The 27,633-nt window shown below is 36.6% G+C and overlaps 2 protein-coding genes across 5 annotated transcripts in view; one reads left to right on the top strand and one right to left on the bottom strand.

Moving 5' to 3' along the window:
- Positions 1 to 9,893: 9,893 nt before the first annotated feature.
- Positions 9,894 to 11,773, bottom strand: FANCF (FA complementation group F). Its single transcript, XM_032641966.1, has one exon. The coding sequence runs from the start codon at positions 11,742 to 11,744 to the stop codon at positions 10,665 to 10,667; it is 1,080 nt and encodes a 359-aa protein (XP_032497857.1). The 5' UTR covers positions 11,745 to 11,773; the 3' UTR covers positions 9,894 to 10,664.
- A 104-nt stretch (positions 11,774 to 11,877) lies between these two features.
- GAS2 (growth arrest specific 2) overlaps positions 11,878 to 27,633 on the top strand; it is a 154,695-nt gene continuing 138,939 nt past the window's right edge. For all 4 annotated transcript variants that reach the window (XM_032642118.1, XM_032642125.1, XM_032642124.1 and 1 more), the window contains exon 1: positions 11,878 to 11,908. The gene's annotated coding sequence lies outside the window, so the exon portion shown is untranslated. The remainder of the gene's footprint in view (positions 11,909 to 27,633) is intronic.

Here is a 27,633-nt window from a genome sequence, read left to right on the forward strand (position 1 = left end):
TGGGCCATTCTATTTATAAACTGGTTACTACTTTAGAGCTTCAGTATACTATTTCAGAGCTCAAAAAAATGCATAAAAGAGCTATAACTGGGTAACTTAACCACAGCAACTAAATCTTGACATTGATGAATGTTGATCCAACTCATATGCAGCAAAGAAGTTTTGGAAGATTCTTCCGTTTGATTGATTGTAGTTTGGAAATGTTACCATATATTGGGAAACCCACTCTCATTGTTTGGATTTATATTGTACTTCATGTAGCCACTACTAAAATTATTTATACTTCTTAAAGATATGACCCAAAGGGTGATGCTCTAATCAAATGTTTGCTCCAGTCCTATACATTCATAAATAGGTACCAACTACATAATATATGCCAGTATACTGTGAGGGCCTTGGACATTCAAGCAAAACAGCTTTGTCCTTACTGAACTTATACTCTAGTAGAAAAGACAGACACACATGAACAACACAACTATATTTAATAGGAAAATGGGTGGTCTGAAGGAAAATAACAGAGTGAAACATATCTAGATAGAGACATTATGGTGAGAGAATGAAATTAAGCTGAGAGATGAAGGACTGGGTGAGAACATTCTAGTCTGAAGGAATAATGTAAGCAAAGTTTCTAAGACAGGAAAAAGATCAGCCTATCTACTCCAAGAACTGAAAGAATTCCTGTACTGCTGGAGTGTACAGAAATTGGCTTAATATAGAAGAGCTTATGACTGAAAACAAACAGAAGGTGAAATATGTGGGTATAAATGCTAGTATAGGTAGATGTAGTAGTAAAAGTCTGTGTAAGTTCTCTGCCATTGACTTTAAATTTCTCAGAGAACATGACTGAGAGTTGACTACTTGAGCTGTTAGGTGGAGTATGGATTGTAAGAGGTGCAAAAAAGCAAGCAGAGAAACCAGCTAATGGCAGAGATGTGATAGATGGGTGAACATACGAATTATCAGCCAAACCAGGGCATTTTAGAGAATGAAAAAGGATACTGTACTTGTATTAATTATGCCAGGACAACAGGCATAACCCAAATCTGTTCTGGGAAAACAAGAATCTATGGTCACCCTATCCTATATTAGGGTAATGAGTACAAATTTAGATAAGGGGAAATGTATTGGTAAATTGGATATGAGGGTTAGGAGAGAGAAAGTATTCAATAATAACTCCCAGGCTTCTGGCTATTTACGGAGAAATATAGGGGGATAAGCAGGCTTTTGGGGGATATGAAGAATTCTGTTTTGCATATATTTTGTTTGAGAGGCTTGTGAAACATTTAAGTGAGGATATTCATCCTGAAGCTCTGATGAGAGCTCTGGGTTGCAGATGTAAATTGGGAGGTTGAAAGCATACAGGTAGTATTTAAAACTGTGGAAAAGGGATGAGATCACCTGGGATGAGGGCACACACAAAAGAGAAGGCAGACTATTAAACTCTGAGAAATCCTGGGAAAGATTGATTAGGGGAGGAGGAGCCAGAAAATCAGACTGAGAAATGTAAGAGGAAACCAGGATAGAGCAGTGTCACACAAATTCTGAGAATCGAAGTTCAAGCCTAGTTTCAAAAAGAAGAAAGTGGTCAAAATGTCTAATGTTACTGAGAGGTCAAGTAACTTGAGATCAGAAAGGTGTCCTTCAAATATGGGATCATAGGGATGATTTGTGACCTTGACAAGACTTCTTTCAGGGGAGTATTGAGGGCAAAAGTTAGGTCTGTCTGGGTTAAAGGGAAAATGAGGGCTTCCACTTTCGGCAAAGCTGTGACTGTATGTTCAGTAAGACCCAACTGCTATAAACATTTAGATTCTCAATAATATATGCTTCTAATGCTTTGTTGAAATTTTAGGAAATAAAGGAAATTTCCAGGCTATCTTTCACCACCAAACATATATCTCTCCAAAAACAGAGAGGTGTGAGTATTATGCAAATCAGATTTGGAAACTATGCTTTGAGCAAGCCACAAGGTAGGGAAATTGAAGCCAAACCTCTTGCATTAAGCCAGGAATCTTGCCAAAGTGGCCTAGGTTACAGGTGTTCACTATTTCTGACAGGAACTATTGAAAATGCCATCATGGGGAAAGAATACCCTATTTAGATATCTAGGTTTCCATAGATTAAATCAAATAAATGGGAACTCACAACATATGTACAGAAGTATGTAAAGAAACAAATCACCATGAGTGAGAATCACAGAAACAGCAAACAGTTTTAAATCCCCAGGGACTTCAGGTTTTGAAGTTATTACTACAGAATATAAAATAACAATGTAAAAAAATGGAATCACAAAAAATAAACATATGAGATTATAAAAGATGATCAGGCAGGCTTGAGGGGAACAAAAAACAAATAAAACTTTTAGGAAAAAAATATTGTTGAAATTAAAAACCTAATGGATTGCTTAAACACCAGATAAATAAGAGTGAATTAACAAGAATATACCAATACATTTACTAAGGATATAGGCAAAGTTGATGTGACAACTACACCTCAAAACAGTGATCTGGATAAGAGAGTAGGGTAGAGAGAGAAGTATTTCTATCCCATATAATAAGACAAATGAGGCAAGTGGGCTCTGTTCTGCCACCCTGAACATGTGGCCACATCTTTTTGTCTGCAACAGTTGTTCCAATCTTTCTCAGCGGTGTGATTCAAGGTAGTCTTCAGCACCACAATGACTTTCCAGCTAATTTCAAGTGACAAACAGAGCATTAAGGGAAAATGATTTCATATGTCAGGAGTGTGAACCCTCAGTTGTGCATATCAATTCCTCTTATTCACAAATGGTCAAAATCTAGTGTTATGGCCACATGTAAATAACTGCAAGAGAGACAGGGAAATTTACTCTCTAGCTGGGCGGCCACTTCTAGCTGAAATTTGGGGCTGAGATATTATTACTGAAATGTAGATAGGGAAATATATCCTAGGAGGTAACAGCAGTTTCCACACCAGCATAGAGTGGTAAGGAGATAAAAACTATGAAAGAGAGGTTGTAGGATATAAGGGTAGTATGAGAGGATCTAATACAGGCCTGATCAGTCACAGGAGACATTAGAAAAAGTGGAGGAAAGGAAACATTAGAATAAAACTGGACAGAGAAAAACACAACTCACAGATAAATGAAATACAACACATAACAAGTAAGAAAAAAAGAGATATTCACAATTAGATATGTTATAGTGGCTGCAGATACTGAAGCAAGGACTATCTCAAAAGAAACCAGAAAGAAATCACTTATTAAAAACCATGAGAAGACTGACAACAGCTTTCTGAATATCAACAATGGAAAACAGAAAAGAGTGAATTACTATCTTTAACATGTTAACCTAGAATCCTGTACACAGCAAAATTATCTTCTAAGAACATTGACAAAATAAAAATATTTTTAGATAAAAACTAAGAGACCATTTAGAGACCTTCTTCAGGGGAACTTCTAAAAAAAATAATAAACTGATCCCAGGGGAAATGTCTGAGGAGCAATAGGAAACAAAAATTTTAAACATGTAGGTAAATCAAAACATACTTGTTGGGCTTCCCTGGTGGCGCAGTGGTTGAGAGTCTGCCTGCCGATGCAGGGGACACGGGTTCGTGCCCCAGTCTGGGAAGATCCCACATGCCGCAGAGCAGCTGGACCCGTGAGCCATGGCTGCTGAGCCTGCGCCTCCGGAGCCTGTGCTCCGCAACGGGAGAGGCCACAACAGTGAGAGGCCCGCGTACCGAAAACAACAACAACAACAAAAAAAAAACACTTGTCAAAAAAAAAACCCAAAAAACACACTTGTCTGTATAAAATATTAAAGTGTTCTAATTTGTTGGAAATTTTCTTGTAAAGAACAAAACTAAAAATGAATAAATTAATAACTTGTGAGTTGGGAGATGCGATCAGGGTTAAAGGTTTCTAAGGCCCACTGTATTGTTAGAAAGGAAAATAAAGATTTCAGACTAATTTTAGATATTTTTAAGTTAAATGTGGTAAAAGTTTCAAGAGGAAAAGCTTAGGTATAGAATATAGCATCTCAATTAGCAGAGGGAGAAATGGAATAGGAAGACAAAAAAAATTCAGGAAATTAAAAAGAACTGAGAAAGAAAATTAAGCAGAGAAGTCAAGACAAATATCAATAGAAAGCACAAAGTAGGGTAGCAGAAAAAAGTCCAGTCATATTAATAATGATAATAAAAATAGAAAAAAGATTTTAAAGCAGAAAATGTCATTACAAAATAAAAAGTTCAATTCATTAAGATGATATAACAATTCTGAATTTGCCTGCATATCATGAAATTGCTCAAAATATATAAAACGATAATTGATAAAGTTTCTTGAACCAAGATCATAGTGGGGAATTTTTTAAAATTGAAGTATAGTTGATTCACAATGTATTAGTTTCTGGTGTTCAGCAGTGATTCAGTTATATATATACATATTCTTTTTCATATTCTTTTCCATTATGGTTTATTACAGGATATGGAATATAGTTCCCTGTGCTATATGATAGGGGACCTTGTTGTTTATACATTCTAGTCTCAAACATACCAATCCAACCCTCCCCACCTCACAACCACAAGTCTCTTCTCTATGTCTATGAGTCTGCTTCTGTTTCATAGATATGCTCGTGTCATATTTTTTTTTTTTTTTTTTTTTAAGCGGTGCGGGGCCTCTCACTGTTGTGGCCTCTCCCGTTGCGGAGCACAGGCTCCGGACGCACAGGCTCAGCGGCCATGGCTCACGGGCCCAGCCGTTCCGCGGCATGTGGGATCTTCCCGGACCGGGGCACGAACCCGTGTCCCCTGCATCGGCAGGCGGACTCTCAACCACTGCGCCACCAGGGAAGCCCCTCGTGTCATATTTTAGATTCCACATATAAGTGATATCATGTGGTATTTGTCTTTCTCCTTCTGACTTACTTCACTTAGTATGATAATCTCTAGGTCCACCCATGTAGTTGGAAATGACATTATTTCTTTTTTTTTAATAGCTGAGTAATATTCCATCTCATCTTCTTTATTCATTCATCTGTTGATGAACATTTAGGTTGTTTCCATGTCTTGGCTATTGTAAATAGTGCTGCTATGAACATAGGGGTGCATATATCTTTTCAAATTGTAGTTTTGTCTGGATATATGCCCAGGACTTGGATTGCTGGATCATATGGCAACTCTGTTTTTAGTTTTTTGAGGAACCTCCATAGTGTTATCCACAGTGGCTGCACCAGTTTACATTCCCACCAGCAGTGTAGGAGGGTTCCCTTTTCTCCACACCATCCCCAGCATTTGTTATTTGTAGCCTTTTTAATGTTGGCCATTCTGACCAGTGTGAAGTGGGGCCTCACTGTAGTTTTGATTTGCATTTCTTTAATAATATTGAGTATCTTTTCATGTACCTATTGGCCATCTGTATGTCTTCTTTGGAGAAATGTCTATTTAGGTCTTCTGCCCATTTTTTTTTTTTTTTTCCCAGTACGCGAGCCTCTCACTGTTGTGGCCCCTCCCGTTGTGGAGTACAGGCTCCGGACACACAGGCTTAGCGGCCATGGTTCACGGGCCTAGCCGCTCCGCGGCATGTGGGATCTTCCCGGACTGGGGCACGAACCTGTGTCCCCTTCATCGGCAGGCAGACTCTCAACCGCTGCGCCACCAGGGAAGCCCATTCTGCCCATTTTTTGATTTGGTTTTTTGTTATTGAGTTTTATGAGCTATTTGTATAATTTGGAAATTAAGCCCTTGTCAGTCACATAGTTTGCAAATATTTTCTCCCAGTCCGTAGGTTGTCTTTTCATTTTGTTTATGGTTTCCTTCGATGTGCAAAAGCTTGTAAGTTTGATTAGGTCTCATTTGCTAATTTTTTCTTTTGTTTCTATTGCCTTGGGAGACTGACCTAAGAAAACACTGGTATAATTTATGTCAGAGAATGTCTTGCCTATGTTCTATTCTAGGAGTTTTATGGTGTCATGTCTTATATGTAAGTCTTTAAGCCACTTTGAGTTTATTTTTGTGTATGGTGAGAAGGTGTGTTCTACTTTCATTGATTTACATGCAGCTGTCCAACTTTCCCAACATAGTGGGGAATTTCAGCACTGCTCCCTCACTTATTTGATAGGACAAACAGAAAAGGAGTAGTAAATATGCAGAATAATTTTTTTAAAAGTTTACAAAGTTAATTTAAAATATATATGTAGAAATGTGTGTCCCCAAATTAGAGAAAACACATTCTTTTCAAGTACATGCAGCACATTTATAAAAACTGACCACTTATTTGGACAATAAACCAAGTATCAATAAATATCAAAGATTCAGTATCATATAAACTACATTTTCTGACAAAAGTAAATTAATTTGGAAAAGAATAACAAAAAGATAATTTTAAGAATATTTATCCATTGAGGAAATTAAAAAACAATTTTAAGTAATCCATAGATTATAGAAGAAATCATTGTGGAAACTAAGCTATAAATACTTAGAACTGAATGATAATGAAAATGTTAAATATCAAAACAAGAGACTTGGAGTGAAAGCAAAATTAGGGCAATTTAAATACTTATATAATAAAAAAAGTTACAAATGAGCTAAATGACTTTGCTTAAGAACTGAGGAAGGAACAGCAGAATAAAAGCAAAGAAGAAAGTAGATAAAATAAGAACATAAATTTTTGAAATAGAAAAAGCGATATAATAAACAATTCACTGGGAAAAATTATGTAATAGATAACACTTGGGAAGACAAATCAAGAAAAGCTAAGACAAAGAGGAAAAAAAGGAATAAAAATGAAAAAGAATTGTAGGTGTGTTAGTGATAAAAAGGTAGGAAAACACTAGTGATGAAAAAGGTAAGAAACAACTTTGTTCCAATAGCCATAAAGAAATTGAAATTGTAGTTAAGTCATTCAATTAAAAAAAAATCGGGCTCGGATTGTATTACAGAATAATTCTATAAGACTCCCAAGGAATTGTTCATTCCAATTTTATAAAACTCTCACAGACAATAAGAAAAAGAGTAGTCTCTAATTCATTCTATATGGCCAGTAAAATACTGAATTCAAACAAAAGTATATAAGAATAAAAAATTACAGGTCAATCTCACTCATGAACTCAGAATCAAAAATCTAAATAAAATATAAGCTGAATTGAACAGAATATTAAAAATTTAATACATTTGACTGAGCATCTCTGAAAAGCAATGACAAATTATCATTAAAAAGTTAACATAATAAAAGAAAAAGAGGGAATTCCCTGGTTGTCCAGTGGTTAGGACTTGGCGCTTTCACTACCACGGGCCTGGATTCTATCCCTGGTCAAGGAACTAAGATCCTGCAAGCCACGTGTGTGGGCAAAAAAAAATAATAAAAAAGAAAAAAAAAAGAAAAAAGACCTCAACATTTTCATCTCATTAAACATAGGAAAAGCATTCAACTAGCATTTATTGAGGACTTACTTTCTAATAAGTACATATTTTCCTTTATTTTTAAAGACTAAACATAAAAATATTTGATAACTTGATAAAATCTAGAGATGTTATATACATTAATTACAGGTATGGAAATAGCAGACATGTGACCAAAAGATGGATAGGAATACACAAAAATGAAAATAGTGCCAATGCGATAGGGTATTCCTTTAATATTGTTACCATATTATTTATCCAATAAAAGTGTATTAAAATATTAAACTCCTCATTTTATTTCAAATTTATTTTAATGGTCAAATCTTAATGATGAGTCTCAGTTCTTATTACACCTTCAGGTATGGTTGCTTTTCATAAATACTAATTCATTGTGTGAATCATATTTTACATTTATTTATCTGTTTATCAAAGAAGAGAAAATAGATGAATTGGCCTGTTTATAATTTCTGACATCATTTTCATATGCATTATCATTTTATCTTTTAATTATGCTAAGCAGTTCAAAAGGGTGGAATTTTTCTGTTTCATAGATAAATGAACTCTGATTCCTACAGTGAAATAACTAGGTAAAAGTTATAGTAGTAGATAATAACCCAAATTTAAACCATATTTGATACATATAATTTCTCCCATGTGCCAGTCCCTGTTAGAGTATACATTGATGATACAGACATTTAAAAGTTTTTAATACAGTATTGGTTTTCAAATCAGCAACCTACCTCCCTAGAAAAGATTTGTGGAGTGAATGTAAGTTAGAAAAGATCCATATCCTTGGTGACCTTACCACTCAAGAGTCACATAAATACTGGACAAATCACTACCTGTAGTCACAACTCCTTAATAAAACTTGAAGTTCACATCACATTATCCTGTCTTACAGTTATATTAAGAGGTTCTGCTAAGATGATTTAATTGCAAAACTTTGTATACTGTATGACACCATACAAATGCATAGCCTTATTTATGTACTCAAAGCCAAATCTTACACATTTTCTATTAGAATCAGAACCTTAATAAGCAGCCAGCACATGGACAACAGCATTTAGATTTAAAACATTCTAATATACTCAATAAATATACACCCAGTCCAAGGGAAGTTTTCAGAAAGCATTGAGATATTTGTCCTCAACTAATACTAACAAAAAACAACAGGCACATGCAGTCATTTTATCTGCTGGCTCACAAGAATCTTGAATTTATTTATTCAATTTCCCATTTCTTCCTCTTATTTTTTCTCTCTTCCTATAGATTCAGAGTGATAGTAAGATTTCTATATTCAATAACACCTCTTCAAGTCTTCAACTTTGTTTAAAACAAAATAAAGAATACAGATTAAGAGGAATTCCCTGCTGGTCCAGTGGTTAGGACTCGGGACTTTCGCTGCTGAGCCCAGGTTCGATCCCTCCTCTGGGAATTAAGATCCCGCAAGCCACATGGCATGGTCAAAAAAAAAAAAAAATTTACTGTTGTTAAGAATATAGATTAAGGTTCTAATCCTGGCTTCATTTATTCAAACATTTGGAGTAGCTACCACATGCCAGGCACTGTGCTAGGCTCTGGGGGAAAAAAAAACAGATTGGCTTCTGCTCTCATGTTGCTTATTTTCTGTGTGCCCTTGGGCATTGTAGTTAATCTTCTTTAGCTTGTATCTTGATTTATAACAATACGGTCTTGATGTGAAGATTAAATATGGTTATCTATGCAATGAACATAGCATGGAGCCTAAAATAAGATATGGTGAGTATAAAAATAGATTAAAATTTTTTTTTTACTGAAGTCTATAACAATGTTTACCATTTTATCTTGAAAAAGAGTGTGCAATGTTGCAGCAGAAATAGGGAAATAAGTTTACAAACTGTCATTCTTTAAAGCTAAAGGTTAGGGTTATGGGACTTAGGTTTATGGGTCAATATTATGACTTGTGTGGGCAGAACTCTTCATTGGGTTATGCTTCCTGAAAAAAGACCTTCAGGTAACTAACAGAAGGAATTGCCTTTCTTCCTGCATTAATGGCAAATTAAATCTAAAAGATGGTCTACGTGGATTAGAGCTAGAAAAAGGAATCAAACCACAGGAAATACAAACTTGCTTGTGTTAACCCAGGATCATCTGGAAAAGTGTACTTGCTAGAAGAACAGTAGTTTACTCCAGGTTTCACTATAGAATAAAAAATTCTACAAGATTATACAACTCATTTTGCTCTAATTCCATTTCTGGAATTAGAAGAATCTTGCAACCAACTAACTTGGTTATGGAAAAAAAAATCTTGATGAACAGAAAGTTATATTCCCCCTAATAAAAATGAATAAATCATTCTTAAGTTTGGTGATTGGCAATCACTCTGCTGGTAGTGGAGCATCTGGGTAAACTCACAAAATGAGGTTCCTACACACACTAAACAAATATTCTAAACTGTCCCCATAGGGCAGCCAACAAGGACAAAGTGGGAGAATTTGACTATTTTAGTCTCAACACTTCATTCAACATGAGGCAACTGAAACACCAAGGTTGTGATTTATTAACCTAGTCAACGGCAGAAGCAGCACTAATTCAGAAGTTTGTTTTCTTTTACCATCAAATGCTAAATTAATATCCAAAGGCATATATTTGTATTTACCATGCTGTAAAATTTTTCTTAAGTCAATGCTTTAAATTACTGTATGATCTTTCAATGCACAGAAATGAGAAACAAAATTTCTGAATAACACAATTTTAATACATGTTGACGCTGGTTAATTGGTTAGAATGTTAGGTTAACAAGGCCAAAGTCCAGGGTTTAAAGTCCAACTAGGCCAGTTGGCTTTCCAAACCATTTCTGACAGCACATGTTGTTGGTTAGAGAAATCACTTCTGGGGATTTAAAAAAAACCCAAGAAAAACCTGCAAAAGTAAGGCATTAATAATATTAAAAAAGGTGTATTGTTTGTCACTTTAAAGCTGCATTTTCTTTGACAAGCACATATCTTTTCAACATTATTAGAAATGCGCCTTCTATGGCTTTAGGTAGGATACTTCCAATGTTATCTCCTCTAAACAGAAAATCCATGGCACTACAAGCCAGTTACTTACATATCTGTAATTAAGTTACAATTACACCTATTATATATTAGGACCTACAATAATATTTTGGACACATGAAAGTACAGGACATTTGGCGAGGACACTGGGATTTTAATTTTGTAAACCGTATATTTGCACAGTTACAGAACGTTGCCCATAGAGAATTGGGGCCTGGGCTGAGAACTTGTCTCTGCCCAAATGCAATATCACGCACTACTCCCAAGAGACAGCAACAGGTCTGTCCAGATGCTAAGACCAGGGACTTCGAAATCTCCATCTTGAGCCTTACAGGACTTCAGGGCAGTAAAAACTTCATCTTTCAGAGGTGGAGGGGCCTGACAGAGGCTTTGAAACCTGCTCAACAACTCCTCCCAGGGCACATCCTGGGATTCAGTTCCAATCCAAAGGCCTTTCTGAAGGCTGTAGTGCAGCTGTCGACCCCAGTCTGTTAGCAGGCCCAGGTAGACCCGGGAGAGCTCTGGATGGCGCCCCGCCACCAAAGTTAAAAGCCCGGCTGGGAGGCTGCGGCAAAAAGCAACCATGACATCCGATTTCCCCAGAAGCCAGCGAAGCAGCTCTTGACCCTCCTCTCCCGGAGTTTTGGGGCTGCCTAGTTTCAATTCCTCTTCTTGGTGCCGGGGAGACGACGGCGGCAGCAACAGCGCGGCCGCTACCACCTTCAGGAAGTTGTTCTGGGGCGAGCGCTCCCACAGGCTGCTGAGAAGCCTACCAGGGCCCCCTGCCTCGGCCTCCCCCACCTCCTGCAGACGCCTCAGCAGCAGCTCCGCCTGGGTCTTCATCAGTGAGTCCTCCTGAAGGACCGGGTTCTCTCCATAGGCATTGAAGCGCAGCATGTGAATAGCGGCCCGGCGGCGGGCGAGGCGGGCCAGGCTGCCTTGGAGCGACTCCTCCTCGGCGTCCGGGACGCCAGGGCCGGGAAAGAGCTGCTGCAGCAGGTAGTGAAAGGAGGCATCCCCGAGGGCCGGGTTCGCCAGCAGTCGCAGGGACAGCAGCTGGTCGCAGAGCCCCAAGGCCTGGAAGTTCGCCAACCCCGGGGCTGGAGCAGGCCCAGAGTCGCCCTGCTGCTTCCACTGGTTTTGCAGTCGCCGCTCCAGCGCCTTGCTAATGCAGGCAAGGCGGCCAAAGCGCTTGTGGATGTGGCGCACGTAGCGAGCCCACTGTAGGGCCCTGCGCACGGTCACGGGGTCCCAGGTGCTGACGTGGGTCGTGCGGGAGACAGCCAGAACCTCAGAGAAGCGCTCCAGGTGCTGCAAGACCGGTTCCATGGAGCGCGCTAGGGCCTTACTTCCGCCTTCACCTTGGAGCCGGCTACTCTCTGCGTGCTTGATTGGCGTGTTGATGAAACGATACGCCTCTCTGCAATGCTATTGGGTAAAATCCCTGTCAATCTGACAGCGGCTTTAATCCGGGTACCTGCACTCCGAGAAATGTAAGCCCCTGGAAAGTGCTCTTGGTTTTACTTTTGCCGTAGATATTGAGGAGGCTCATACGGGAGGGAGAATAGAAGGAGGGCTAGGATTAGAGAATTCCCGGAGCCACGTGGGAGATGCTGTTAGTTACGGAGGTCTCCGTGCTTCCTTTCGCTTTATAAGCATCTCTAGTAGAAGTTTCCTGAGTCTTGCGTGAGTAAATCTGTGTTAAGGTTTATCATAATTGGGGAAAGCCAGACACGGGCTGTTACATATAAGAAAATGTAATTAAATAAAAATTTTGGTTCAATTCAGTTTAGTAGAAAGGTACTGACCTCCAATTAATTAATACCAGACACTATGGTAAAGTCTGGGCCTTGACCTTATCCTTTCATTATTAGAACTTGAATCCTGAAACTTAAAGATTAATACTTTATTAAAATAGTAAAGGAACTTAAATTTTATTTCAAAGTTTAATTATTGTTTTTTTTGTTTTGTTTTTGTAATTCTCAAGGCAGAATAACTTAATTGACTCTTATTTCACACAAACAACTAATTGAACTAAGTGGCATTTAACAGCATATAACAAAAACAAATGCTTGTCTAAAGATTGTGGGAAGGGGGAGGGGGAAGAAGAATCCACTTCTGGAATGTTATCTGGATTATTCACAAATTTATGTGTTCTACAGATGTTTATCTGCCAACCTGTAGGGGTTTTGTTCAGAAACCTACAACAATTTCTAGTCTACTGAAGTTGACACAATAAGTCATTGGAGCTGAGTTTGTTTCCAGTCTTAAAGACACCAAGCAAAAGTATTCTAATGAGTAGTCGGAACTGGTGTTTTGTTTTGTTTTGCTTTAACAAAAAGGAGAAGAGAAATTTAACAGGAAGAGTCATTTTTCATTTATTAACTTTTTTAAAAAAATGAATAAAGCAGTGGTGTTCATGCTGTTAATTCAGTTTTAGGATCTGATATTTATCACTTAGCCTAAACTCTCAGTTGGTCTGTAGTGGTTACTTGATTTTATCTTTGTGTTGGATACTAGAAACTTTGAGCCAAATGGGCAGTCTACTTTTAGCAAATGCACAGGCTTCACCAATTTATTCTTAAATTGAGCACTTATTATGTCACATAGTGTAAGATACTAGGGATTTATTTGTAAATAAATAGATGTTGTCCTTGTCCCGGTGGAGAAGTTCATTTCCTAGCATTTAAGAGCAAAATTAAACAAATAACCTCAAATGTGATAGGAGGGTATAACGAAGGTGGATCTCCAAGACTTAGGTGATGGGGAAGGCCTCCCTCTGTAAGAAACTGACTTTCTCCTGAAAGCCCAAAGATGAATGTTGAAAAACGTTTTCAAGGTCAGGGGAACAGTTAATTTACAGGTACCTGAGTTGAGAGAGCCCAATCCGTTCAAGGAGGTGAAAAAGTCCAAAAAATCTGCCTTCAGGTCGGGATGGGAGTGAGACCTTATGGCAGGAATTGTGCAGATTAGTTTCAGATCATTCCACTTTTTAAAAATTTTAGCTAAAAAAAAAAAATTTTAGCTAAAATCCCTGCTTGGGCATTATAATATGTAAATTTATGCATATTTCACATTCGCTTATTTTCATTAAATGAACACAATGTCTGTGAAATTTTCCCCTTTAGAAGAAAGAAAAGCCTAGGGTTTGGAGCTTCTCCTCAGTGTTCCATTTAATCAACAAAATTCAATGATCATTTATTAAGCTTCTACTACATGTAAAGTATTAGGGATTGAAAAAATGATTATGACAAGGTCCTTTGCTTCAAGAAACCTACATTCTTGAGGCAGGGGTGGAAGGGGCACAAAAACACTGAACTATAATGCAATTCAGATTTTATGTGTTTAAAAAATTCTAAGAATGATGCTAGATATAGCATCAGATATAAATTGACAGGAGAGTTCAAGGAAGGCTTTACAAAGAACTGATACTTCAGTTAGGCCTTAAACTATCATGAAATACAGGAAAATGCAAGTGAGAAAAATAACATAAGGATGTTAACCTGTATAGTGTGTGCTACAAATGCTAGTACGAATCTCCCATATCTTCATTATGATTCCTAAATTTCTGGGATACAGTAAATTAGGACAGAGACTGAAAGGCCAGATTTCGGGAGATTTCATTAAAATACATCAATCAAACCATGAGGGTTAAGCATCATAAACAACTAAGCATCAGAAAAAGAGACATTCACAAAAAGTTTACCTCATAGGGTTCTGGTGAGGATTAAATGAAATAATAAATGTGAAATGCCATCCTTGGTATTTTGGCTGTCTTTTAATATTCATTCTATTATTACCCCCACCCTCTTTGCATAATAAAGATGCAATTTGGAGTACTGACTCCAGCTCAGCTCAAGGGGTAGGCCAATTTGAGCCAATCATGTTAATCCACCCCTCTCTTAATTCAGTAATTAACTTAGGAACCCAGCCTTAAGCCTATCGATGTATAGCATTTTCTTTTTTTTTTTTTTTCAGAGACAATGTAGAACTTTTATTTTTCTGAAACATTGAGAAGTAGTTGCCAGTGACATAATAAAACATTACCCTGAATACTGTGTTTATTATAAATATGAAAATTTTCCTACATAGCTAAATATAACCATCAGTGTCAGGAAATTAACATCAATGTATTATTATAATTTAATCATCAGACCCCGTTCAAACTTATACAGTTGTCTCAATAATGTTTTTGTTTTTATTGAAGTATACTTGATTTACAATATTATATTAGTTTCAGCATAGTGATTCAGCTATTTTTATAGTTTATACTTCATTAAATATTATTACAAGATAATGACTAAAATTCCCTGTGCTATAAAATATATCTTGGATGCTTATTTATTTTATTTTATCTTTTTGTCCTTTATTTTTAAATTTTTTTTTGAATTTTATTTTATTTTTTTATACAGCAGGTTCTTATTAGTTATCCCTTTTATACATATTAGTGTATATATGTCAATCCCAATCTCCCAATTCATCCTACCAACCCCCCGCCCCCCCTGCCGCTGCTTTCCTCCCTTGGTGTCCATAAGTTTGTGCTCTACATCTGTGTCTCAACTTCTGCCATAAAAACTGGTTCATCTGTACCATTTTTCTAGGTTTCACATATATGCATTAATATACAATATTTCTTTTTCTCTTTCTGACTTACTTCACTCTGTATGACAGTCTCTAGATCCATCCACGTCTCTACAAATGACCTAATTTCATTCCTTTTTATGGCTGAGTAATATTCCATTGTATATATGTACCACATCTGCTTTATCCATTTGTCTGTTGATGGACATTTAGGTTGCTTCCATGACCTGGCTATTGTAAATAGTGCTGCAATGAACATTGGGGTGCATGTGTCTTTTTGAATTATGGTTTTCTCTGGGTATATGCCCAGTGGTGGGGTTGCTGGGTCATATGGTAGTTCTATTTTTAGTTTTTTAAGGAACTTCCATACTGTTCTCCATAGTGGCTGTATCAATTTACATTCCCACCAACAGTGCAAGAGGGTTCCCTTTTCTCCACACCCTCTCCAATATTTGTTATTTGTAGATTTTCTGATGATGCCCATTCTAACTGGTGTGAGGTGACACGTCATTGTAGTTTTAATTTGCATTTCTCTAATAATTAGTGACGTTGAGCAGCTTTTCATGTGCTTCTTGGCCATCTGTATGTCTTCTTTGGAGAAATGTCTATTTAGGTCTTCTGCCCATTTTTGGATTGGGTTGTTTGTTTTTTTAATATTGAGATGCACGAGCTGTTTATATATTTTGGAGATTAATCGTTTGCCGTTGATTCATTTGCAAATATTTTCTCCCATTCTGACATTGTCTTTTTGTCTTGTTTGTAGTTTCCTTTGCTTTGCAAAACATTTTAAGTTTCATTAAGCCCCATTTGTTTATTTTTGTTTTTATTTCCATGTCTAGGAGGTGGATCAAAAAAGATCTTGCTGTGATTTATGTCAAAGAGTATTCTTCCTATGTTTTCCTCTAAGAGTTTTATAGTGTCTAGTATTACATTTAGGTCTCTAATCCATTTAGAATTTATTTTTGTGTATGGTGTTAGGAAATGTTCTAATTTCATTCTTTTACATGGAGGTGTCCAGTTTTCCTAGCGCGACTTATTGAAGAGACTGTCTTTTCTCCATTGTATATCTTTGCCTCCTTTGTCATAGATTAGTTGACCATAGGTGCGTTGGTTTATCTGTGGGCTTTCTATCCTTTTCCATTGATCTATATTTCTGTTTTTGTGCCAGTACCATATTGTCTTGATTACTGTAGCTTTGTAGTATAGTCTGAAGTCACGGAGTCCGATTCCTCCAGCTCCGTTTTTTTCCTTCAAGACTGCTTTGGCTATTTGGGGTCTTTTGTGTCTCCATACAAATTTTAAGATTTTTTGTTCTAGTTCTGTAAAAATTGCCATTGGTAAATTGATAGGGATTGCATTGAATCTGTAGATTGCTTTGCGTAGTATAGTCATTTTCACAATATTGATTCTTCCAATCGAAGAACATGGTATATCTCTCCATCTGTTGGTGTCATCTTTAATTTCTTTCATCAGTATCTTATACTTTTCTGCATACAGGTCTTTTGTCTCCCTAGGTAGGTTTATTTCTAGGTATTTTATTCTTTTGGTTGCAATGGTAAATGGGAGTGTTTCCATAATTTCTCTTTCAGATTTTTCATCATTAGTGTATAGGAATGCAAGAGATTTTTGTGCATTAATTTTGTATCCTGCTACTTTACCAAATCCATTGATTAGCTCTAGTAGTTTTCTGGTGGCATTTTTAGGATTCTCTATGTATAGTATCATGTCATCTGCAGGCAGTGACACTTTTACTTCTTCTTTTCCAATTTGTATTCTTTTATTTCTTTTTCTTCTCTGATTGCTTTGGCTAGGACTTCCAAAATTATGTTGAATAGCAGTGGTGAGAGTGGACATGCTTGTCTTGTTCCTGATCTTAGAGGAAATGCTTTCAGTTTTTCACCATTGAGAATGATGTTTGCTGTGGGTTTGTCATATATGACCTTTATTATGTTGAGTTAGGTTCCCTCTATGCCCACTTTCTGGAGAGTTTTTACCATAAATGGGTGTTGAATTTTCTAAGAAGCTTTACCTGCACCTATTGAGATGATTGTATGGTTTTTACTCCTTAATTTGTTAATATAGTGTATCACGTTGATTGATTTGCATATATTGAAGAATCCTTGTGTCCCTGGGATAAATCCCACTTGATCATGGTGTATGATCCTTTTAATGTGTTGTTGGTTTCTTTTTGCTAGTATTTTGTTGAGGATTTTTGCATCCATATATATTCTTCAGTGATATTGGTCTGTAATTTTCTTTTTCTGTAGTATCTTTGTCTGGTTTTGGTATCAGGGTGATGGTGGCTTCATAGAATCAGTTTGGGAGTGTTCCTTCCTGTGCAATTTTTTGGAAGAGTTTGAGAAGGGTGGGTGTTAGCTCTTCTGTAAATGTTTGATAGAATTCACCTTTTAAGCCATCTGGTCCTGGACTTTTGTTTGTTGGAAGATTTTTAATCACAGTTTCAATTTCATTACTTGTAATTGGTCTGTTCATATTTTCTATTTCTTTCTAGTTCAGTCTTGGAAGGTTATACCTTTCTAAGAATTTGTCCATTTCTTCCAGGTTGTCCATTTTATTGGCATAGAGTTGCTTGTAGTAGTTAGTCTCTTAGGATGCTTTTTATTTCTGCGGTGTCTGTTGTCACTTCTCCTTTTTCATTTCTAATTTTATTGATTTGAGTCCTCTCCCTTTTTTTCTTGATGAGTTTGGCTAATGGTTTATCAGTTTTGTTTGTCTTCTCAAAGAACCAGCTTTTAGTTTTATTGATCTTTGCTATTGTTTTCTTTGTTTCTATTTCATTTATTTCTGCTCTGATCTTTATGATTCCTTTCCTTCTGCTCACTTTGGGTTTTGTTTGTTCTTCTTTCTCTAGTTCCTTTAGGTGTAAGGTTAGGTTGTTTATTTGATATTTTTCTTGTTTTTTGAGGTAGGCTTGTATTGCTATAAACTTCCCTCTTAGAACTGCTTTTGCTGCATCCATAGGTTTTGATCGTCATGTTTTCATTGTCATTTGTCTCGAGGTATTTTTTGATTTCCTGTTTGAGTTCTTCAGTGATCTCTTGGTTATTTAGTAATGTGTTGTTTAGCCTCCATGTGTTTGTGTTTTTTTCCCTGTAATTGATTTCTAATCTCATAGCGTTGTGGTCAGAAAAGATGCTTGATATGATTTCAATTTCCTTAAATTTACTGAGGCTTGATTTGTGACCCAAGATGTGATCTATCCTGGACAATGTTCCGTGCGCACTTGAGAAGAAAGTGTAATCTGCAGTTTTTGGATGGAATGTCCTATAAATATCAATTCAATATATCTGGTCTATTGTGTCTATTAAAGCTTCTCTTTCCTTATTTATTTTCATTTTGAATGATCTGTCCATTGGTGTAAGTGAGGTGTTAAGTCCCCCACTATTATTGTTTCACTGTCGATTTCCTCTTTTATAGCTGTTAGCAGTTGCCTTATGTATCGAGGTGCTTCTGTGTTGGGTGCATATATATTTATAATTGTTACATCTTCCTGGATTGATCCCTTGATCATTATGTAGTGTCCTTACTTGTCTTTTGTAACATTCTTTAAAGTCTATTTTATCTGATATGCGTATTGCTACTCCAGCTTTCTTTTGATTTCCATTTGCATGGAATATCTTTTTCCATCCCCTCACTTTCAGTCTGTATGTGTCCCTAGGTCTGAAGTGGGTCTCTTGACCCACTTCAGACAGCATATATATTGGTCTTGTTTTTGTATCCATTCCACGAGCCTGTGTCTTTTGGTTGGAGCATTTAATCCATTCACATTTAAGGTAATTATCGATATGTATGTTCCTATGACAATTTTCTTAATTGTTTTGGGTTTGTTTTTGTAGGTCCTTTTCTTCTCTTGTGCTTCCCACTTAGAGAAGTTCCTTTAGCATTTGTCGTAGAGCTGGTTTTGTGGTGCTGAATTCTCTTAGCTTTTGCTTGTCTGTAAAGCTTTTGATTTCTCCATCGAATCTGAATGTGTTCCTTGCTGGGTAGAGTAATCTTGGTTGTAGGTTTTTTCCTTTCATCACTTTAAATATGTCATGCCCCTCCCTTCTGGCTTGTAGAGTTTCTGCTGAGAAATCAGCTGTTAACCTTATGGGAGTTCCCTTGTATGTTATTTGTTGTTTATCCCTTGCTGCTTTCAGTAATTTTTCTTTGTCTTTAATTTTTGCCAATTTGAATACTGTGTGTCTCGGCATGTTTTCCTTGGGTTTATCCTGTATGGGACTCTCTGCACTTCCTGAATTTGGGTGGCTATTTCCTTTTCCATGTGATGGAAGCTTTCGACTGTTATCTCTTCAAATATTTTCTCTGGTCCTTTCTCTCTCTCTTCTCCTTCTGGGTCCCCTATAATGTGAATATTTTTCCATTTAATGTTTTCCCAGATGTCTCTTAGGCTGTCTTCATTTCTTTTCATTCTTTTTTCTTTATTCTGTTCTGCACCAGTGAATTCCACCATTCTGTCTTCCAGGTCACTTATCCGTTCTTCTGCCTGAGTTATTCTGCTATTGATTGCTTCTAGTGTATTTTTCATTTCAGTTATTGCATTGTTCATCTCTGTTTGTTTGTTCTGTGATTCTTCTAGGTGTTTGTGAAACATTTCTTGCATCTTCTTGATCTTCGCCTCCATTCTTTTTTGCCAGGTCCTGGATCATCTTCACTATTATTATTATGAATTCTTTTTCTGGATCGTTCCCTATCTCCACTTCATTTAGTTGTTTTCCTGGGGTGTTATCTTGGTCCTTAATCTGGTACATAGCCCTCTGCTTTTTCATCCAGTCTATCTGTGAATGTGGTTTTGTACTGCAGGCTGCAGGATTGTTGTTCTTGCTTCTGCTGTCTGCCTTCTGGTGGATGAGGCTCTCTAAGAGGCTTGTACAAGTTTCCTGATGGGAGGGACTGGTGGTGGGTAGAGCTGGCTGTTGCTCTGGTGGGCAGAGCTCAGTAAAACTTTCATCCACTTGTCTGCTGATGGATGTGGCTAGGTTCTTTCCTTGTTGGTTGTTTGGCCTGAGGTGACCCAACACTGGAGCCTACCCAGGCTCTTTGGTGGGACTAATGGCAGACTCTGGGAGAGTTCATGCCAAGAAGTACTTCCAAGAATTTCTGCTGCCAGTCTTTGTCCTCATGGTGAGACACATCCACCCCCTGCCTCTGCCGGAGACCCTCCAACACTAGCAAGTAGGTCTGGTTCAATCTCCTATGGGGTCACTGCTCCTTCCCCTGGGTCCCGATGCACACACTACTTTGTGTGTGCCCTCCAAGAGTGAAGAGTCTGTTTCCCCCAGTCCTGTCAACGTCCTATAGTCAAATCCCACTAGCCTTCAAAGGCTGACTCTCTAGGAATTCCTCCTCCCGTTCAGAAGCCTGACGTGGGGCTCAGAACCTTCACTCCATTGGGTGGACTTCTGTGGTATAAGTGTTCTCCAGTTTGTGAGTCACCCACCCAATAGTTATGGGATTTGATTTTATTGTGATTGCACCCCTCCTACCATCTCACTGTGGCTTCTCCTTTGTCTTTGGTTGTTGGGTATCTTTTTTGGTGAATTCCAGTGTCTTTCTGTTGATGATTGTTCAGCAGTTAGTTGTGATTCCAGTGCTCTTGCAAGAGGGAGTGAGAGCATGTCCTGTACTCCTCCATCTTGAACCAATCTTCAGCATTTTCTAATGACACATTTGTTCAGAAGTGGCCAGATGAATCAATTCCAATCAGTTAGGCCTAGATGATTACTTTTCAGAGTTGGTAGATCATGCACATTCACCAATATGAAGAGATAGTCATATTAGACAATGTAGTTGTATACAAGCTGGGTATCAAGCATGTTTAAGAGATTGTTTCTTCCTCTTGATGTTGTATATTTATATGAAGCCCAAAGCTACCATAGCCCTCTTCTTCCCTGAGCCAATAGAATCTCATAATCACAAGGAATACATTGTATTAAGACAACTCTCAAACTAACCCTGTTTAAGATTATAACCCTATATATTACCAGCTTTTTTTCTTGCAAGTTTCATTTTCTATTGCTTTCAACTAAATGCACCCAACTAATACCAGCCCTTCAGAACATTGTGTGGTATGTGGTGCATATAAACACTCAGTAAACATTGGCTATTGTTGTTAATGTTATATAAGCCTCCGAAGTGTACATCTTCCCATGTCTTCTCCAAATTGTACTCCTCCCTAATATAAAAGAGCAACCACCAACACCCTATGGTCAGAGGTAGAGAAAATTTTAGCAAAGAAACATACAGCTTGATGCTGCAATATTCACTGTTGGTTCTGAGACGTTTTTATTGCAGTCTTTTCCAATGGAGTATTAAGACTTGAAAAATCGAGTTCATTCCATGCTCTAGCTTAGGTCTAATTTTTTAGTTATTTTAAGATATGCATTAAGTTGGAAATTATAGGACACTATGGAACTGGGAGACCAATGAAAACAAAGTATTCTGATGTCCCTTTATTTTACTTTGAACAATATTATATTCACACACTTATTTCAATATTATATTGACACACTTATTTCAGCCCTCTGCTTGTTGAAATATTTTTCTATATGAACAAGCAGACCTGGACTCTACATCTTCAGGCAGGGTGGACCTGAAGGGTTTTTGTCTCATTCCAGAATCTTTTTCATGGAAGGAAAGTGCTTTGACTTTTTTACAATCACTCCGAGGGCAAATACTATGGGCAATGATTACACCTGATCCTGACTCTGTTACTTCATTCAAGACTGGAGTAAGAGTAGGTCTCTCTATGTTCTGTAGTAGCAACAATAAATAGCAAGCTGGCACAACTTTTGAAGAGAGATTTCTTATAGGAACTTTGCAAACATATTTGCCATTTTTTTGTGACAATGCAAACTATATTTCTTAGAGGTGACTATAGATCTTATTGGGAGTTCCTTCTACAAAATCAAAATTTCTTTGTTTTACTTATTTCCCTTACGAAGGGGAGAAATCATCAAATGAATTATAATGGACAGAGGATGTTAGACAGGTATAGGGTAATCTGACAATTAAGTTTCCAGGAACAAATGGCCTTGTCCTGCATCCTATGTTATTATAACTAGTCCCTGATCAGATTGTAGGACCTCATACCAAATCTCAAAAATATTAAATTTGTATACCTGATAAGAAAAAAAAAACCCAACAATGTTGATATTTTTACCCTTTGGAATTGTTTTCATAAAGGTAACTGACTATAACTAAGCAAATGTTTTTTCTGGGTCTTGAGCTTCCCAATCAGTGTACAGTAGTAAAGGTTACAATCGTATGTCTGAAATATTAATCTCCTTTGGCCTTGGGGCATATGAATGAAGTCTGGGAGGCTGGAGTCATTACTGACATAGTGAGAGATCTGATAACCATTCTTCAGTCCTTCTTTGGACATGCTCTGCCACCTGGGCATCTACTCAGTGTCTAGAGTGAGTGCACAGTGCAGCCCATCAAGAACATAGTGGAGGAGTTTTAGATGTCCACAAGGACAGGGCAAACCCTAGTGAGTTCAGAAGAAAGTGTTGGAGGAAGGGTTAGAGGATGAGATCTCCTTGTGGGCACAGATCTGGATGATGGCTCCAAATCTCTGTTTTCACAAATTTGAGATACTCCTTTCCATCTGCAGTGGATGTGACTTTAAGTGGCCTCAAAGTTAGCAGCAGAAGGACTGCCCTGACCATGCATGTGTACTCTGAAAATTAGAACTTCATTAAAACTTTGGAACACCTGATTTGAATTGTTTTTTGGACTTGAAATTCATTTTCATCATCATAGTATACGTTTAACATATTGCCTTCATAAGAAAAGAAAAAAGCTTTCCTTTAAATATAATCTCATTCCTTATAAATTTTAAAAGCCTATAAAAATGGTTTTATCTATTTTATCAACAATATTTCTAGTCAATGGCGACTCAAGAATATGAAGAGAACTTTGTTAAGGTCTTGATCAGGAATTGTGACTGACCATTTCAAGCATAAAAAACAATACTAAAAAAATTACGAAAGCAAGCTTAATTTTCCTATTTAAAAAATTCAGTTTTAATTGTTGTTGAGAAGTTTCATATAAATTTAATATGTAGAATCATGTCTATTCATAGTACAAAGAGAGTGCAAAAAAATATTTTTTTCACCAAGACTTTTACCTATAGAGCTTCCTCAACTTACAATGGAGTTGTCCCGTTAAACCCATCATAAGCTAAAACTATCTTAAGTTCATCAAAAATGAATTTAATACTCCTAATCTGCCAAACACTATGGCTTAGCCTCACCTACCTTAAATGTGCTCAGAACACTTACATTAGCCTCCAGTTGAGCAAATCATATAACACAAAGCCTATTTTATAATAAAGCATTGACTACCTCATGACATTTTTTGAACATTGTACTATACTAAGAAAAACCCAGAGTTGTTGTATGGGTACAGAGTGGTTGTCAGTGTATTGGTGGTTGACCCTCCTGATTGCATGGCTGATGGGGAGGTGTCACTCGCTGCTGCTGCCCAGCGTCATAAGAGAGTATCAGACCACATATCTCTAGCCCATGAAAAGATCAAAATTCAAAGTATGAATCTACTGAATGCATATCACTTTTGCACCACTGTAAAGTCAAACAATCTTAAGTAGAACCACTGTAAATTCAGAATTGTTTGTATGCATCCCAAATCCTCTGATTGACTGACAAGTGCCATAACGTAAAAACAATTGGAAAGCACTGCTCTAACATAGGCACTCTAACACAATTAGCTAAAGAAAAATGGCAAAATAAAGGGCACTGCAATTCAAATTAAGCTTGCCTTAAATTTCTACAAATAGGACAGGAAGAAAATTAGTTGGTTAGTTATTTTCCGTTTGTCCATCCCATGTCACCCCATGCATTTTCTCCTTTCTTTCCCTATTCTGTGCAGAGGACTGGCTTGATCCTTATTGACTCTGTCAGCCTTATTCCCTTGCCCTCTGACTTGCCACTGAATCGACCAATGAGAGGCATTAGCAATCAGAAAGAGGAGAGGGATGTAGGGTTTTCTTCCTCTGCTCTCTGCTAAGGCATCAGGATTCTGGTTCTTTCATTTTAAAATGCCATGAGGCCTCCCTGAGCCTCTGATACCACCTATTATTCTCTGCAGCCCTTCCTGCTGTTGCTAATCCCTGGATGCCCTAACATACCTTGTCGATTTCCTTAACCCTGGCCTTGCTTCTGCAAACATCCCTGTTATTTCAAAATCCCTGCTGACTGTGCTGGTTTCCTGCCAAGACCTTAACTGACACAGTCGTCTGAGTTTTCAACCATTCTCATAATTAATATAAGTCTATGAGTCATAATATTATCAATCAGTATGTTTTTAGGGAATGATGACTAGTCTAGTGCAGTGATTCCCAAATACCTGTCATTGCCAGACACTCCTGCCAATCTATGACAAAGTCATCATTATTACAGTGATATGTGAAAAATAAATGACATAACAATGTGAAGTGCTTTCATAAACGTAGTTAATTTAAGTGAAGGGAAAAAGTATTTTCTTTTTTTTGTAAAGTAAAGGTGATGTTAAATGTCAATTTTGTGTTTTCTTAATTTGGAAAAATTTTTAAGTTTGCAATTATCTTAGACACCTATTTTAGAAACTATGTGTTTATGGGTACACATATATAGATATATGCATATATCTATAGCTAGATAAAAGATAGATTATAAATCTGTGAGATCTATAATTCTGAAAATCTCCCGTCTCATGTGTGGAAAATGGTAGGAGTGTTTGTAGATAGACCCAGCTTGTGAAGACCTTGGAATACTTTAGTAAGGAATAGGGTCTGTGTTTAATTGGCTTTCAGATACTATTGACAGTTTTGGAGCACAAGAATGACATGATCATATATATTATAAAGCAATGGGGAGAATTGGTTGTAGCCAGCTGAGACAAATGGCTAGAGATGGAGGTCCCCTAGAGAAATATTGCAATAGTCCAGGTGCACAAAATGAGTTTCACTAAGGAAATAGCAGAGGAAACACTAAGAAGTGGTGGGGAGTGAGTGGTGCTCAGACTTGAAAATTCCTTCTGAAGAAGAATCATTAGATCTTAATGGAGAAAAGAATCAAAATTACTGTGCATATTCTCATTGAAGTGATTGAGTGCAGTCTCTTTACCTTTGGAATGGAACGTGGATTGGTATTGATTTTAGCTAATGCCTGTAATTGGAAGAGGGAAAAAAATCTCAGAGCAAATCACGGCTCAGTGGAAACTCTTATGCATTTGTTTTTTAATCCCAAATTACTGTTTTTCTTCACACTCTTCAGGATCCCCTGGATTAGCAAATTAGGTAATAGAATATTTTATTAGTAATTAGTGAATACTAATGGTAACTCCAGAAGATATCTTGGTTGCATGAGAATTATTAAAAACATGGATTGAATTATTCAAAGGGAAGAATTTAAACAAGAATTTCTCCCCTTCCTTAAATAATCTCTAATTCAATTCCCAGAATCTTAACATTTAACTTAATACTTCTTGGATTGCTAATATTCAGAAACTACTTAAATACTTGAATTAATCCCACTGGAAGAAACTCCTCTGACTTGTCATTTTTATATTTTTTCCACTGCTTGGACACCTATTGAAAAAAAATCTATAAGGGACAATGGTGAGATTCATATTGACATAAATTGAATATATAATATATAGTTTTGACATTATATATCAATACACAGATTATACATCCTCCTCTGTGTATATGTGTGTATTTGCATAAAAGTAAATGGGATGAAATTCCTAAGAAGATACTTGAAGTAAATAATTGAACTAAATTTATTTTTAAGATTTCATTTTTCTTTTACAACTGGTAATTTTTTTCTAATGTCTAAAGCAGAAAGAAAAAATATGAATCACAATCTCTCTTTACCTTTGAATTAGAAGTTTGATTTCTTGAAGGAGAACTCTGTAATAATGTCTGGGTGCCTTTATTTTTATCCCACAGTTATCAGTATATTGCTATATAAGCACCTGCCAGGAAGGCCTGTTTTTTTCTAGTTCAGTAATTTTTTGTGTCTGTTGTTCCCATTTTCAAGTCTCCAAAACTTTTATGTGAATTCTTTCACCACATTTTTTTCATTATTTCCCAACCTTCTTTTTTTCTAGATGGCTGAAGTTTCCAGACATATAACCAGAAATGTCCTAAGAGAATTAATATATAAAAAAATAAAGCTAAGGAAATGGAAAGCAAAGAAAAATAGGCATGCATATGCACATGTAAACTCATTTTAAACTTCACTTTAAAAAGTAATAGATGAATTGATTTTCCTAATTAATATTCTCTGAGTAACAAATATAGTGGAAAAATTATCAAGAAACTTTTTTTGTTTTTAATAACTTCCAGACCTAATCTAAATTCTTAGATTGGGCTAGTCTGTTAATACCATTAATGTCAAGTATTTTCCCCAAAGATTCCTAACATTTCAAAATAAACTGGCTGAAATAAGCCAAATAAGTGATTAAAACAAAATTCATAATATCACAGAACATTTTATGGGTATGTAAAAATTCTTTTGGTAATGTTTTTATCAGTTAGTTACCAAATTTTAAGCATAAAGGAAAGCTTTAAAGGGAATATTCCATCAGGTTTGAGCGAAATATTCCACTTAAGGGTCAAGAGGGGTGTTTAAAGCAAAAGTGCTATAGTTAATATTTCTTTTCCCTTTTTTCTTTTGAGTGGATTAATGAATGTTGTAATTTTCTAAGTTTGCATATCTCTACTTAAACAGATCCAGTGGGTAAAAACCCCTATTTCTGGTTATCTTAGAATATGGTGTATCTTCACCTTTCCCCTAGTTGGTATAATTTTTGCGTTCATCTGTTTTATTGATGCTGGACATAGAGGAGGGACTGTATACAACCGAGCAATATCTCTGTTATCAGGATATTGGTAGAATCTGGATCCATTTGAAGACATTTCAGTATCCCATGGACAATTCAGCATGTTAGAAAATGCTAAATGCCAAGAGTTCAGAACAAGATAAAATTACAGAGAGGATTGTCGGGTAGAAAGAGGAAGGTAGCGATAATATTAAAGGCAAGATTAAAAAAAAATATATATATATATACACACATGTATATATATGTAGCAGATTAAATTTGACTGTGTAATGGGAAGTATTGAGAAAATGTTCAGATAAATATTTTCCTAAATAACATTATTGAAATATTATAAAGTTAAGGATGGCAATCAACAATATAATTTAAGCAAATCAAGAATGCCAAACTTTATAGTAAAAAATTTTGTTAGTAAAATTATAATTTTTAAAGGGTAACATTCTTAACTTTTTCTAGTTCAAATAAAGTTTTCTGTTCCTAGTGTTTTGGGTTGTTAAAAACAGTATTCATTCTATTGTATTCATTAGTGAGAAAAAAGTTTGGTGTTTTATCCTCTGCCCAACCAGAATATCAGTTAATATCTGCAAATCTGCAAAATGAGAAGTGATTAAAGTGGACATCATGTTCTTCTCTAGCTCTCTTATGTGATAATTTTACTTAGTTTATTTACAGATTTTAATTAAAAGGGGGGGAGCTTAATTTAATTTTAACAGGATGACTGAATACCTCTACAGTGTGCTTTAAGATCAATTGACATTTTATTGCCCGT

Source organism: Phocoena sinus, chromosome 8 (genome assembly GCF_008692025.1).
Source record: "Phocoena sinus isolate mPhoSin1 chromosome 8, mPhoSin1.pri, whole genome shotgun sequence".
Taxonomy (NCBI): Eukaryota; Metazoa; Chordata; class Mammalia; order Artiodactyla; family Phocoenidae; genus Phocoena; species Phocoena sinus.

Excerpts from the sequence above, each read along its gene's own strand:
- FANCF (XM_032641966.1), bottom strand. The coding sequence starts at position 11,744 with ATGGAACCGGTCTTGCAGCACCTGGAGCGCTTCTCTGAGGTTCTGGCT.